Source organism: Gavialis gangeticus, unplaced genomic scaffold (assembly GCF_001723915.1).
Source record: "Gavialis gangeticus isolate Ggan-Ray unplaced genomic scaffold, GavGan_comp1, whole genome shotgun sequence".
Classification (NCBI taxonomy): domain Eukaryota; kingdom Metazoa; phylum Chordata; order Crocodylia; family Gavialidae; genus Gavialis; species Gavialis gangeticus.
Genome location: NW_017728993.1, coordinates 12,970,851 through 12,986,643, shown reverse-complemented (window position 1 = coordinate 12,986,643; position 15,793 = coordinate 12,970,851). Strand labels below are relative to the sequence as shown.

At 43.0% G+C, this 15,793-nt stretch overlaps 1 protein-coding gene across 1 annotated transcript in view; it reads left to right on the top strand.

Annotated features, from left to right (window-relative positions):
• The first annotated feature begins 1,210 nt into the window (after positions 1–1,210).
• The window catches only part of C8A (complement C8 alpha chain), a 34,917-nt gene continuing 20,334 nt past the window's right edge, over positions 1,211–15,793 (top strand). Inside the window, exons 1-5 of the mRNA XM_019501229.1 lie at positions 1,211–1,488; positions 4,903–4,999; positions 8,751–8,895; positions 11,947–12,091; positions 13,614–13,803. Coding sequence (XP_019356774.1) covers positions 1,376–1,488; positions 4,903–4,999; positions 8,751–8,895; positions 11,947–12,091; positions 13,614–13,803 — 690 coding nt within the window. The 5' untranslated portion in view covers positions 1,211–1,375. The remainder of the gene's footprint in view (positions 1,489–4,902; positions 5,000–8,750; positions 8,896–11,946; positions 12,092–13,613; positions 13,804–15,793) is intronic.

The window sequence follows — 15,793 nt, the reverse complement described above, 5'->3', positions numbered from 1 at the left end:
ATCAACTGAGACTTTACCAGGGAGTTTGCTGGACACAAGTTCAAATCCATGGCTTAATTCCTATGGAGAGTCCTACTTTACCAGTATTTCCATTTACCCACCTCTCAGTGATTTCCCTGTCCAAAGTTGTAGGGATACTTTCCTGAAGGTGACTGTACAACTTATCCTGTCTAAACCATTTCCAGCATTTCAAGCAAAGCAGTTGAAAAAATTAATTCAGGTCCAGAGGCAAGGATCCAACACACATTTCAGACAAGTTCAATTCATAATGTTATAAATGGAGCCATAATTTTTATATATCCCACTTTCAGTACATAACACCTTTGAGAGACGTTCGTTAATCCCATCTCTAGCATGGTGTGCATTACTTTATGGCTTAAATCTTTCTCTTTCACACCCACCCCCAAAGCGACCTAACCAATCAGTTAGAAATTGTTGATGTGCCTGATTGCACAAACCAGTCCAGCCTTTTATCTAGGAGACATACCACAAATAACTTTCATTATATATAGTATGTTTCTGAGGCTTTGGGGGGGTGGGGGGAAGATATAATGCTTTTATAATCTCACGAGATGCTGAGAAGGCATTTGACTGTGCAAAGCAGCCATTTATGCTAAAGGTCGGCACAACTTTGGACTGGAGACAGATTGACAGATGGGTTCACACAGCATGTAGAAGAGGACAGGATTTTAGATTTGAGCTGCATCTTTCTCGTCCCAAATCACTTTAGAAAATAAAGATTTAGATTCTGGTGATTCAGTGACTGTGCAGGCAAACATGACAGCCATTATAAGCTGAGCAATAACTCAACCAACAGCTTTGGACATTGGAAACTATTTTATTGGAGCAGGCAATGTGAAAAAAATGATTTGCCATCTCCTTTAGTATTCTATATTGGGCATGGCACTTCCATCCTTCCTAACAGGATTCTACCACACAATCTGATTTGCCATACAGCAAAACTTTTCCCCAATAAAATATCAGATGCTCAAAAATTACATTAAAGTCTCTACATTAAATACAATTAGTCTCCTCTCTCTCAAAATTAGGAAGCGTGTTTGAGGTTGGTCCAGTGAACATTGCAATGATAAGACTTATTGGACTTTACCAGGTAAACAGAAACATGATTAAATATATTGCTTTACTCAATAGCCGAGAATCTGTTTCCAAAAGGGCGATGGCCTTCAGAATGTATCCTGCAGCTCTGTGGTCAGATTTATGCTTTTGTCAATGATTTACAATATTCGGCCATGCTTTGGAGTCCAGAGATTTCGATATACTTCCTGTCGACCCTGGTACCACAGGGTCTCCAAGCGAAAAAACAGACTTTTCTTTTCATCTATTTGTATACTGAACATTTACATTCCTAGAAGAAATGTGGGGCAGCCTGAGTAAGGTTTCTCTTCTGATTTGCTTGCTAGTCTATGTAATATCGTTTCAGGATACAGTTACAGCGCACAGTGAGTTAACAGGATTGTCTTCCCAGAGGTAAGTCCATGGCCATGTAACTTAAGAGACAGCTTTACATATCGACATTACTGCATACCAGGCAAACCTATCACTTCAGTTCCAGCCTGAAGAATATAGATATTATGTCTTCTGTAAGGAGTTACCAGAAAAATATATTGATAGTTGTCCAAAGGATATGCTAGCAATTGTCATTCCTTGTTATTTGAGATCCCTGTATATGCTTTATTTTTTAAGGCAGTACCTTTTTTTTTTTTTTTTTAAAGAAAATGATCTTATTAACATTACTATATTGGTTTTGCGTTCTTTGGGTGTATTTCTCATCTATCAAGTGTTATTATTAAATATATTTCCCTTTAATTTTACTGTTTAGCACTACAATTATTGTGAACATCTACTGCTTATAGTCAATAATATTATGCAGAAACAACACACATCTGTGCACAGTCTGGCTTACAATACAATGTAAACGCACACCATTTTCTCGGTGATAATATTACATTCTAATATTGAATTAAACAGGCATTGAATATCTATCTACCTGTTTGTCTTTCTTACTTTTTGAATGTCATTTTAGCTTTAAAAAAAAAGGAATAAATACATGACGTTTCTTTTCAGCCACAGCTTTATGATAGGAAGATATTGGGTATTTCTGCAGCTGTTAATTGCAAACTTGTTCTGAAGGCAAATATGATTTAGAAGGATCAAAAAAAGGTATCAGTGATAATTGGAACATGGAGGCAGGGAGGAAGCAGAAAGAAAAAAAATGCAGTAGAGATACACTTAATTATGGAGGCTTACTCTGGTAATCCCTTTTGAAAATGAACAAAGACGAGATTTTTGATGTTTGATGAACTTATCAAACAAGACGGAATAATGAAGAGGTAAATTTAAATCCAGACGAAGGTGAGCCAATTAAATACTTTATGAAGTGCCGAAGAAGACAGCCACCAAATCCTACTGTCAAAAGTGTGTGTGTGTGTGTGTGTGCGCGCGCGCGCGCGTGTGTGTGTGTGTGTCAGAGCTTTACGGTTGTCTGAAGGCTTCTCTTGTTTTCTGGCAGATCCAGAGTGTTTTTATCCAGTGCACTGATGTCTATCCACAGGCTTCCTCGCCGAGCTTTTTGCGTCTTTCATTTAGTATTCTCTCTTGTACAGTTTCTGCTGAATCCCTAATGCACCCTATACCTCCTCTAATTATCAATATTTCTCTTTGGACTGGAGTCTTTTCAGTAAAACAGACAGCTCATTAGTTAATCACCAGCATAATAATAATAATGCTCTCAATTAGAAATAACTCCCCAACATGTTTTCTGAGCTATGGCGAACCTTGTTATTTCAGGGCAGTACTGCTGGTTCCACAACACAAGGTGCCATGTTGCGCAAATGAAAATGGTTGGACTCCGGGGCAGGTGGCGTGCAGATCATAACAACTGCTCTATGATGAGATAAGTATTAGGGCGGTGCGAAGCTTTGGTCCCTGATTTGATTCGGCAGAGATTTGGCCTGATTCGGTGGCTGCATCTCCAGATCTGAATCAAATCAGAGGACCTTTTAATCTCTCCAAATGGAATCAATCTGGAGAGATTCGGAAAGATTCAGCGATTCGGACATAGACACAGCTTTACATGTTTTTTCTACATACCTCGAGGTAGCAGGGACTCTGCACCCTGCAACATGGGGGCGCATGGAGTGTCCCACAGGGGCTCCCCAGTGTGTTCGGCAGCAGACCCACAAGTCTGGTCCAGTTTTCCGTCCACACAGGCTCCGCCCCCACAGTGCACCCCCTGGCTATCGACTGGTGCCTCCTGGGTCTAGGTGGGCAGCCAGGGTCCCCCCACGGCTGATCGCCAAGGGCGGGGGGGGGCACAGGAGAGTGGGTTCACTGCTAAGCATGCAGAGGGCCCCCCTGAAATCCTGTGGGACGCTCTATTCACCCCATCCTCACAGCAGTCATGAGCCGCGCTGGTACCTCAAGGTATGTAGAAAAAACTTTTAAAGCTGTGTCTGTTTCTGAATCGCTGATTCTCTGGATCAGCATCGAATCATCAGATTCAGACTTGGCCAAACTAAATCAGGGACAGTGATCAGAATCAATCAACCGCTGTCCCTGATTCGGGCCAAATCCAAATCTAATAGGGCCCACTTTGCACACTCCTAATAAGTATCTTCTTGGTGCGGTGTACTGCTGCTGCTTACTTGAGTCTCATCCTACATGATCTGATCTGATCCAAAGCCAACTGAAATTTTATCTTAGTAAAAAATGTCTCCTATGCAATGTTCTGCCTCCTCTTTTATACCAAGGACGCTTTCTATTGAATTTAGGCATATTTTGCACACTTACAATTTGACTGATTATTTCTACTGATTTTAATTGGTGACTCTGAAGCTCAGTTATGCTTTGCTGGGCCGATGTCAAGCAGTAACTTAAATTTTAATCTATATAGACTTGCAATGCCTTTTTGCCTTTGTTTATGGTGAAATTATGCTCTTTGTTGCCCCATGTAACATACCAATTAAGTAGAATTAAAATCATGCATGTTCACCAGTGGCAAAGAGTTTTTGCAAGTATAAAAGACAATAGTATTTAGCCGTGTTACATTTAGAAGCACAGTGACATCATTCCATTTTACCTATATATACCGCAGTGTTATTTTCAGACTTCCATAAAAGTTGAATTATACTATATTTTAATGCAATATAATGCCATGTCCATGCACTTGCAAACACATTTTCTTGATAACTTTGTGATGAAATGCTGGGAAGAAAGAGCTTTGTATTCCAAATGTTATCCTGCTGGCTTTCCTCCCTTCAGCAGAGGTTATTTTGCCTTCCTTTTCCGTAATCTTGTAACTGCACCTTTTTGCAATGCTGCTCCCAACATTATCTTTTACCTCCTATTTTATACATAGCCTTCACTTCAAACTGTCCCTTCACTTCCATTATATATTTTCTTTTATAAGTAGTCTTCAAAAGAGAGCCAGAGAGCAAAACATTGCTTCCTAACGCAACTTGTCACCTTGAAAGCCATATTAAGTTTTCTTCTCCTTTTGCAGCCCACACACATATAAAATTTTCTTTTTTGCCCACCCACTTCTAAATCGTTGTAGTTATTTATTTACTGAAATATTTCTGCTTTTTACAACCGCGTTACTAGGGAGGGATGGGGGTTGCCAGCAGAGCAGGAAAGAAGAGGTGAAGACACTCAAGTGCTGGCTTTGCTTCCTTCCCTAATCAGTGTTTACAAGATGTGAACTAGCACAGCATCAATAATCTCAGGACAGCTATACCTATTTGCCACAGCTGAACAACATCTAATCCAACTATCTCTAGTTCCTAGTTTCCTGCAAAATTTGTTCATGAAAATGAATATCATAATGTTTTTGTTGCTTGGCTCCACTTCAAAACATAGACTGGTCTCACTTACTCTCTTTAGAAGAACTAGAAGAAGTGCTAATACTCCAGCTCCCGTTGATTGTCAGCTGAGCCAGTGGTCAGAATGGACTGATTGCTTCGCTTGCCAAGAAAAAAAAGTAAGACTTCACTGTAATGTATTCATTTATCTTCAGATGTGCCTGTGATGAGGATATACACACATTAATTATATATATTATACATATTCATCATTTTTGAAGCATCCAGTAAACTTGTCCAAATATGATAAACACTCTCCTGTACTAGAAACATGGGGCCTGAGTCCCCCCGTCTCACATACACTGACATCAATTAAAAGTAATTTCACTGGAGCCGATTTAACTTACAAAATATAAAACTAGTTCAAGCGAAAGAAGAATGAGGCTGGAACATTTGGCTAAGATGTTCCTCCTTTCCTACCTGGGCTTTACTTACATTTCATAGTTTCATAGTTGGCTGGGTCAGAAGGGACCTAAGTAGATCATCAAATCCGACCCCCTGCCATGGGCAGGAAAGGATGCTGGGGTCAAATGACCCCAGCTAGGTGATTATCCAGCCTCCTTTTGAAGACCCCCAGGGTAGGAGTGAGCACCACTTCCCTTGGAAGTTGGTTGCAGATCCTAGCTGCCCTGACAGTGAAGTAGCGCTGCCTGATGTCTAGCCTGAATCTACTCTCAGTCAATTTATGGCCGTTGTTCCTTGTCACCCCCCGTAGTGCTCGGGGGAACAGGGACTCTCCCATAGCCTGTTGGTCCCCCTTGGCCAGTTTGTAGATGGCCACCAGATCGACTCTCAGCCTCCTCTTGTGGAGGCTGAACAGGTTCAAGTCCCGTAGCCTCTCCTCGTAGGGCCTGCCTTGCTGCCCCCTGATTATGTGTGTGGCCCTCCTCTGGACCCTCTCAATGCTGGCCACATCCCTCCTGAAGTGCGGCGCCCAGAACTGGACGCAGTACTCCAGCTGCGGCCTGACCAGTGCCACATAGAGGGGGAGGATCACCTCCTTGGACCTGCTCAAGATGCATGTGTGGATGCACGACAAGGTGCGGTTGGCCTTCCTGACTGCATCCCCACACTGCCGGCCCATGTTCATCTTGGCATCAATGATGACTCCAAGATCCTTTTCTGCCTCTGCACTGACAAGAAGGGAGTTCCCCAGCCTGTAGGTATGGTGCTGGTTCTTCCTCCCCAGGTGCAGTACCCTGCATTTGTCAGTATTGAAACCCATCCTGTTCTCATCCGCCCACCCCTGTAACCTGTCCAGATCTAGTTCCTCTGACTCCTAATGCAAATATTCTAATAGAAAGTCCTTTCTTTGACAGCTCTGCTATTTTCTGTAAAATTTCATATATATATATATACCGTCATAACCTTCATAGCATAAGCCTTGGCCATAGCTTATATGTTATACTCACTTTATATTCCCAGTTCTGTTTCTGTACCTACAATACATAAAATAGATAGGGCCTTCTGTAGCAGGGGCTCCTAAGCTCGGCTACTTGAGAGATAGGAAGTCAGCATTGCCGGGCTGCAATTAATTAAGCAGCTGGGCTGGGGGCCAGCTGAGAAGCAATATTCAGCCAGGGAAACCCACAAAGGGCTACAAGAGCATCAGGGGAGAAGGCAGTGATGGCAGATCAGGCCTGAACTGCAACATCCAAGAGCAAGCTGCGGGCTGAACCACAGCCTACTTAAAGCCTGGCTCCTAAACCAGAGGAGGCAGTCTGGACCAGATCCCACTGCAGATAAAACTCCTACTGCCCTGGATGCAACAGAGGGGACTCTGGGCAGCACCAGTACCTGGGGAAGCTGCAAGAAGTAGCAGCCCCAGGGTAGCAGTGGCTGAAACCCTGGGAAACCCCAGAGGGGATTTAATAGGGTGTTGGAGCTGGCACAGAGTAACACTGTGTGTACTCTGAGCTGGCACAGAGTAACCAGGTGTGTCTGAATGGGGTGGATAGGAGGCCATCGGGGTGCCTGAAGGGCACCCAATTTAGAAACTGGGAATAGCAACCCCTGCAGAGTCAGGGATTCAGGAGCATGAGACCAATTAAGGAGCTGGGCGGGGTGGGGGGCGGCATATAGAGAGAGCATCTTTGTCCTGGATCAGAGGTGCTAGGAGGGCTGAGACAGATTGTGAGTAGCTTTGCATGGGCCAGGGATCCCAGGGGCCTAGAGATGTGAAACCCCTACAAAAGCAAAATCACATCTGCGAGGCATGGATGTGGCTGTAGGGGAGGCTGGAGGCCACACATTTAGCCCTTGAAGTGATTAGAACCAACAGGATTTGAGCCCCAAGGCTGAGAGACTGGGTGGTAGGATCGGAGCCCAAATTCGGTGGGCCAAGGTGAGCCTGGGAAAAGAACTGAGTATGGAGAGAGAGAGCACCTAAAGCTCTGAGGGCAGCCTCCCTTCACTATCTCTAACATCAAACCATAGCAGGTGAGGCAGCAGGCTCAGGAGCTGGAATGAGAGCAGGGCAGGACTAAGGCAGCCACCAGGGGCCATCACAGCCAGCCTCTGGGTGCATCCTGTAACACCTTCCTTTTCAGTTCAAGAGACATCAAAATCTGCCAGTATATTTTGTGTGCCTCTCTGGTAGGATTTTTGCTTCTATTTCTGCCTGATATCCTCACAGCTTGCACTGCATCCACTACGCAATACATGTACATTTAATACCACTTGGAAAGCACAGAACTAGACAAAAAAAATCCAGAACATGGAAAAGTCAGCTAGCATTACTGGACTATTTTCCACTCCTGATACAGGCAGTGATTCTGAATGGTATGATGAAAGGTAAAATTTCACTTTGCACAAACTTCTTATTTCTGTATCCTTGTTCCATTTATTCAAGCCTGATAAATCCTAAGAGGAATCTCCAAAATTAAAGTGTCGCCCAACTTGAAGTTTTTTATTCCAAATTCCCTAAATGTCAATGGTTTGGTTGAGATCACACCTAGTTTTGGTTTTATTAAACCTAACTCCAATGATACACTTTTGCAGAAACCCAAAGTAGCCTAATTTATGCTTAACTGTACGAAGATGAGATAAAATGGAAACCTAGCACAGTCAATATTTTGATCCAGATCTCTTCTGGGCTTTTTGATTTTTGCAGGGCCAAACCAGAAAAAGACTCTTCATGGCCCAATCAAAATAATTATTAGATGGTGGCATTGTAGATTTAGACAGTTCCTCTGGAAATCGCCACTGCATTCAACCTAACAAATATTTGCTGCCTGGGATTTTTAGAAAAAAGGGATGAATAAAAGACCAAAGCATTCCATAGGTATCTATTCAGTGTTTCATAACTATCCAATTGCCACTCAGGTAGAAGCTGAGTCATGGGCTGTGCAAATACATTTCCTTCACAGAATCCTGCATCCACTTAGCTTTTTCTTAGAAACAAACAGTTAGTTAAAATATGTAAGTAACAAAACTCAAGAACTGAAGACTCCATAGTCACAAAGAGCTACAGCTGTACATAATGTACACAATCTAGTTAGATGCCTTAATACAGCCTCTCCATTCAAAATAATAGGAATTATTCATTTCAAGCTTAAACCAGGAGTAACTGCTAAACTCAATGGACAAACATGCCTGAGAGGGAAGGGAATTGGCCGTATTGCATCTTGCTTGATTTTTTTTTAGCCTTGCCAAGCGATTCAACTAACTTTTATAGATGGCAGCAGTAACTCTACTGATAAAGTTTTAGTGTGTGCTTTATTTTTATGCCCAGTAACTAAAACCCTTTAAAAATAGGGTAAATTATAGGAGATTTTTTTATCGCTTCATCCAGTTAATAAAATCCATATCTTTTCTGGGTATAACTGTATTTATTAGCTAATTTCTTTCTTTCTTTATATCATGATTTAGTACAGGCACAGAACTTTGCTACAGCCTGCTAAGTTTAAAGGGAACAGATGTGCTGGACATTTCTGGGATGAACAAGCATGCCGAACCACCAAAACATGTGAAGCAGGAGGAAACTGTGGAAAAGACTTCCAGTGCAAGGAGACAGGTGAGTGGAGGTCTATCAAAAGGTGTGGAAAAATTAAGTCAGCTCCCATGGAAGAGGCTGAATTCTGAGAGCCATGGACCAGTTCCTCAGGTGGTCCAACATGTTTTCTAGTGGTTTCACTGAAGCTTTGGGGTGATTTTCATTGCTAGGGGAATCTAGACCCATGGTTCCCAATCTGTGATATGCGTACCACCAGTATCATGCAGACAACCTGTCAGTGGTACATGTTAACATATTTATTATAATTACTTTATATGACAAAAATTTGCTGGCAGTACATAAGGTTGAACTGAAAAATTTGCTGGTGGTACTGAAGGTTGTATTGTTTTAAATTGGTGGTGCGCAATCTGTCAGAGTTGCGCAGGTGCTGATCCAGATTATTATTTGGCCAACAATGTTGGCTGTCCTGGTGTAAGGAAAAAGAAGCGTCTGTTTTATATAGTCCTCTTTTTCCAGGGGCTCCATGTATGCCATAGTTTAAGGGCCGAAAAAGAATGGCTTCATATGTAAAACGTACATTATTCAAGAGCATACAGGAAACTGAAAAGTTTCAGTTCAAAAGAGCACTTCATGGGAGTTGTCATTTGGATACCTTTGTTTCTATTCCTAACTATAGTTGACTATCTCTGAGTATACTACATTTCCCATGGTGCACCACTTTCTTCCCCCTGAATAACAGGAAGGAAAAGCATAATGGGAGATATATAAACTTACCCGCGTGTTGGTTTTTTGGTTGCTTCACAAATTCTTGTATTTCAGTCATTTAGGGTATTTGTTGTTGTGCTTCTGATGAAAACCTGAAAGTAACTGTGGAAAACAGGCAATGCTTGAGAAAAAAAGTCTAGTCGGAAAAACATTTGACTGTCAGAAAACAGTTTTGACAGAAATGTTCTCGACTAACCCTGCCTATGTTGAATGCCCACAATAAAGTTCCCAGCAAAATTAACTTGTATCCACATATTTTTATCAACATACCCTCTTGTTCTTAAAAATTAGATGTTCTTTTTATAAAAATTACAAAATGTACCATAGTTAGTCCTCAGGGTGGTGAAAATCAGCGTCACTCCTCTGGTTACTGGAACAATGCTGGTTTACGCTTGCTGAGGATTTGGCCCTTCGTGTTTTAGGTTTTTCTGGCGGCTGTCAGTGGTGCGCACAGTCTCACACGGTGCTTCCCACAGATGTTCATTTCTGAAATATGTTTATTGTAGCCAACTCCCGAAACACCTTCTGCAACTTGAACGGACATAGCTGCACATTAATCTGACAAAGTTAATTCCATTTAGCCAACTGGAGAAGCGATTAGTCCTTTTCAAGAACACGTTCTTAGATAATGGACTCATACTGGAGCCTTGGCAAAGCAAACTTGACAAGATTCCCACGCACCAGATCCATTTTTTGGAACATAGCAGGTGCCCGATGCAGGCTTTTCAGCTGTGCTCCGCTGCACACGGCAATGGAAAGCTTCGGAATGGTTCCAACTCTGGTTGTCTCTGTACACTGAGGACCAAACTCCTGTCCTGGCGCTGGGCCTAAGCAAGAGTAAGGAGATTCAAAGGTAGAGTGAGAGAGGCATTCTCCCTTTCACCCAGCCCATGAAAGCACATCAAAAATCACTTCAGCCTCAATACTGAAATACCTCTTGTGGCTTTGTAACCCAGGTACACCCAAGGGTGTGCCCTATTCTCAATAGGATGGGATGGGTAGGCAGTAGTGGCTGCAGTGAAAGGGATGCCAGCATTTTGAGCAGGTCCCTCTTTCTTCTATAGAGTTATCCCAAGCCCAAAGTTCTTAACTAGATACAATTTATTGAGTTATAATATACATAAACATAAAACTAAATATCATATGCATATATTTACAGTGAACATTAACCAATATCCAAGGTCAAACTCTAAATAACACTATTTACAACATAACAACACAACCTTTCAACTGCAAAATATAGAGTGCCAATATAAAGGGCATAGCTCAACGAGGTCTCCTCTGCTGGAGCACTTCTCCAGGCCTCTCCTGCACTGCTGGGCTCCTCTCCAGCCCATGCCCTGCTCTGGGCACTGAGGGCTGAGCCTCTCTTTCCTTCGGGCAGGGGGCTGGACTCGACAATCTTCCGAGGTCCCTTCCAGCCCTAATGCCTATGAAATTTATGCTGCACCACCGCTGCTGGCTCATGGGTGCTGGGCCTCACGCTGCAGCACTACTATTTCCCCATGCCCTGTCTTGGCACTGAGGGCTCTCTTAGCACAGGCCGGGCCCTTCAGGCTCTGGCCAGCCGTCCTCATGCCAGGTGGCTAACCCAAGCAGCCTCTGCTGCTCCCTGGCTCCCAAGACTCGGGCCTATGCGCCACCCTGCGCACTGTGGGACCTGGCTGATTGTTGGGAGGTGAGGCCTGAGCTGCCTCACTGTGGGCCCCAAGGCCCTGCCGGGGTTGCAGGCTCAAGCCTCTGCTTGCAGCTCCCAAAGCCTGGGCTCCATGCACCGAACTGTGGGCCAGGTCCGCTAATTTTGGAGCCAGAAAAGGTAAATGAGCACACCCTCCACCCACTTGGGCTTTTGTGCCAGATGGAGATTTATGCTGATTGTGGCTTATGTGATTTTTTTTTCATGCATAGAAGACAACTTACCATGTGGAGTCTGGATCCGATGATCTGTAAGGTCCCTTCCAGCCCCTAACAACTATGAAACTATGTTATGGAGGAAATGACCTGAGCCAGCAGTTTGCAGGATGCGGCTTCTGTAGCCAGTGTTGCTGGTGTTAGGCGAAGGCAAATTGCATTTCTTTTGTGCAACCTTCATCTTCTCCCATGGGGACACTTTAGGCTTTGAAAGGGCCTCTTGGTCCCTGGACACTGATCCTGGGACTACCCAGAGGGTCCTCAGTCAACCAGAACTCCCATCACTGGGATACTTCTTTGAGTAAGGAAGAAGGAAATCAGATTGATTCAGCTTTAATAGTTTGTTTAAGGAAACAGGAACTTTAAAAACCATCCAGTTAGACTACACACAGACTGTAAAGATAAGAAATATTAATATGCAGCTATGCATTTCAGGTCGCTGTATTAAACGCCACCTTGTGTGCAATGGAGAGACAGACTGTAGGGATGGGTCTGATGAGAACAACTGTGAGGATGCCGATACTGAAATCCTCTGTGAAAATATGCACCCAATTCCTGGAGCTGAAAGAGCAGCGCAAGGGTAAGTAATTAATTTATATTTCTATTCTTTCAATCAAACCAGGATTTTTTTGTGTGCGCTGCTCAAATACCATAATACCATAATTTTTTTTTCTAATTTGCTGAGCTCTGACAATATAAATAATGTTGTACAAACAGAGGAGGACAGATTGTCTCACAGACTTTACCGTCTAAATTGAGACGCCAATGAAATGTATAACCATTATATAGCCTCTATATTAGCCTGATCCAATGTCTTTTGAAGTCAAAAGGAAAAAACTCCCAAGTAGTTAAATAGGACCCAGGAATAGGACGTGAGCAAGTCTATCAATAACTTACCCTGTCTTAATTTTAATTAAACGTCAACTTTTACATTTTCTTCTGATTTGTTTGTCTTAGAGCACAAAAGTAATGGCATTTAGCCTCTTCCCCTTAGAGAGGATTTCCATTCAGAGGAGTTGCACTGATATCTACTTGGACTCCGCTGGATTTAGGAGTGAGTAACAAGGGCAATCATGGGTCATCCAATACGCCTTAGCCTTAGGTCCCCACGAGTCCGTTGGCTGCTCTGCCTGGAACAGTGCTTTCATTTTGGGGCCGTCAAGTTACCAAAGGACATCGAGAAACTAAAGGGAATTCAGAGAAGAGCAGTAGAAATGACCAGCGAGCCAGAGGGAATGACTTGTGAGGAAAGATTAAATAAGACAACTGTGTTTAGCTTGGCAAAGTGAAAACAGCCTGCAAAGATACAGAGGGCTGCAACTCCCCATGGAGGAAGAGGTAAATGGGAAAATAAGTAAGAGGAAAGAAATGAGATCAAGAAAGATATCAAGGAAATGCTCTAGTGACAGTGAGACGTGCTATGCTGTAAAAGTCTCCTGAGGGACACGATGGGCTCCCCGCTGATTAGGACTTTTAGATCTGTGCTAGATAAAAAACACTAGCAAATGTTAACGTAACTGGTTTCCTGCCATTGCAGTAGCAAGGCTCTGGCTCCTCCTTTTGGCTCACCCACTCTTCACATATGGCACATTTTAGGATTTGATCGTAGGGCACTTTGTGACCCTAGGGTGTGAGAGGGGGTGGAGTAAAATGTTCTTGTGCAATTTGTGGATAATTGGTTGCTGGCAAATATACAGAGCTAGATTTCTTGGCACCCACGTTCCTAAAATGAAAATCATCAGAACATCATCTTATGCTGACAGACAGAGATGGACAGGATGATTTAGTTAGTCTTTTCCATATCTAACTTAAGATGCTAGGACATTACCTGTGAAATAACTGGGGCTATTATTAGTCTGTCTTATTTTTTACTTGGAGATAACATTATTCTAAGCTGGTTTCTGCAGGACACAGCAACAATATAGAGTGGGGAAGCATGTGTCTCCCCCATTTTTGAAAATGAAGATCTTGAGTTGTTGCTACCGGTGGTCCAAGAGCTGATGCGGAAAGCCAAAGCAGGGGTGAAAAAAACCATCATGATAATTGTTTAACAAAAAAAGAGAAGCAACAACTAATTTCCGCATGATGTCTTTGCATTAAAGATACAATATTCTTACACAAGATGAAAGACAATATATATATGATCCTAATTTTTATGGAGGCCAGTGCGAGTATGTTTACAATGGAGACTGGCGAGAACTGAAATACGACTCAGCCTGTGAACACCTGTATTATGGGGATGATGAGAAATATTTTCGAAAACCCTACAATTTCCACTTTTATCAATTTCTAGTGAGTATTTAATATGTTCATATTTGGCAATATTTTCTGTGCTAAAACCAAAGCTTGCTTTCATGCTTTGATGCTAAACGGATTTCCTCAGGAAAATGTATGCAAGTTTCTTCCAGAGATAGAAAGATATTGCTGAAATGCAACTTTTATGGATGAGCAACTTCCTATGCTCTTCGACTGTCATTGAAAATATGCATTGTTGATACAAGAGATTACTGGAATGGTATCCTGCACCACTTGCAAGACACTCAGTTCTGGTCTCTTTTATAAATCCTTCTTTACAACCCAGCTTTTCCAATGGTTTTATTTCTAATTATCTGTAAGCAATTTGATAGCATAGCATTGTTTTGCAAACACATACATGTATCAAGGAGCTCGCAAGCTCCAGAATTGCACCCAAGCAATCCCATTACTTATTCTGGTCTAGCGGACAAGGCATTAAATTGGGAGCTAAAAGATATGAATTCTTTTCCTAGATCTGCAGTGGTGGGATACTGAAAAGAGTTTCAGTGCCTCTGAGACTGGAATGGGGATGGTCCTACTTGCACACTATTGTGCGGCACTTTGAGAGCTACGGTGTGGATGAAAAGTGTCACCGAGAACCAAAGTGCCCCTCCATTCTTCCCCCTTCATCTTGCTAATTGCTTCCTTCCTCCACCCCCTGTACATCTTGTTAGTTGTCTGGTTAATGCTGGAGCTATAAAATTCCACCTTGTTCAATCTGTGACCCAGTCCTTATCTCCTGCACACTATTCAAATACAGCTCTGAAGACAGAGTTATTAATTTCCTCCCAGGCTTTTCTATGGCGCTTTACAAAACATCAGTTAATTTATTTTCATCCCTGTGAGGCAAAGCAAAGGTATTAGCCTCTTTTCACAAAGGCAGATCTGAACTGGAGAGAGATTCGTGTTAAATATTTCCGCTGATTTTGGGTGCCCAATCTGAGTTGCCTCCGCCCTGTTTTTTCAGCCCTTTCATTTCACTGTTACGATGTCTCCCTTGGTGTTATCAATGCACAGCTCCCACTCATGGCCTTTTCGGCAGTGAGTGCTCAGCATTTCTGCACATCAGCCCCCGGTGTACCTAGTTGGGCACCCAGAAAATAAGGAAGGCACGCATACTGAGCAACCGCCCAGGGAAAGTCTGAATTGTGCCATTTGTCTCGCGTCATGCAAGAGCTCTGTGGCCGTCACAAATGGAAGCCGGTCCTCCAGGGCAGCATTTAGCTGCCTTGATCAAGGCTAGAAATAGATGGCATCGAATGCAATGGATCACATCCTGGAGCAGCTGATCTGCTTCATTGGGCAGAACACGCATTGCCTCTTGTCCCTCCTGTTGATTTGTGGGAGAATGGGCAACACGTTTCCCCGCTTCCAGAGATTGCTGGGGCCACATCTCTGGAAGCAAAGAAAACTGGGCAGGTGCTTCTGGGGCTTGAGGGCCTTGATCCTGCGCAGGAATCCCAGGATGCACACAAGCAGGCGTCTCGAGCCTCAGGAGCGCCTGCTTAGGCCAGTGGGAGATTGTGGGCACTCTGGCTGCCCGTGCTTTCCCACCGTAAACCAAATAGATGCCCACTGTAATAAAGCAGCACGATTTATTACTACCTTTTGTTGCAGTCATTGTAGTGCAACAAGAGGTATGTACATCTATTTGCTGTTGCTTTGTGCTACCATATAAATCTTTATGGAGGCAAAGGCAATTTTTGTTTTTACCCCAAGAGTTCCTCCCTTCTCTTCCTGCAAACCCCAGCTCCATGCATTACACACCTTCCGATTTCAGCAACCAATAAGGCAGGGGCCCCACAGACAAGTTTTCTGTGCCCTTTACCAAACAGCCTCGATCCATCTACAGAGCAGATTTGTCCTGTATACTGAATGTGGATGGGGGTATCTTTTGGAAAAATAACAGTACAGGATCATACAATTAAAGACTATACCATAACGCATATGCACTTTAATTACAGCATTTGCTAATCTTTCATAGATT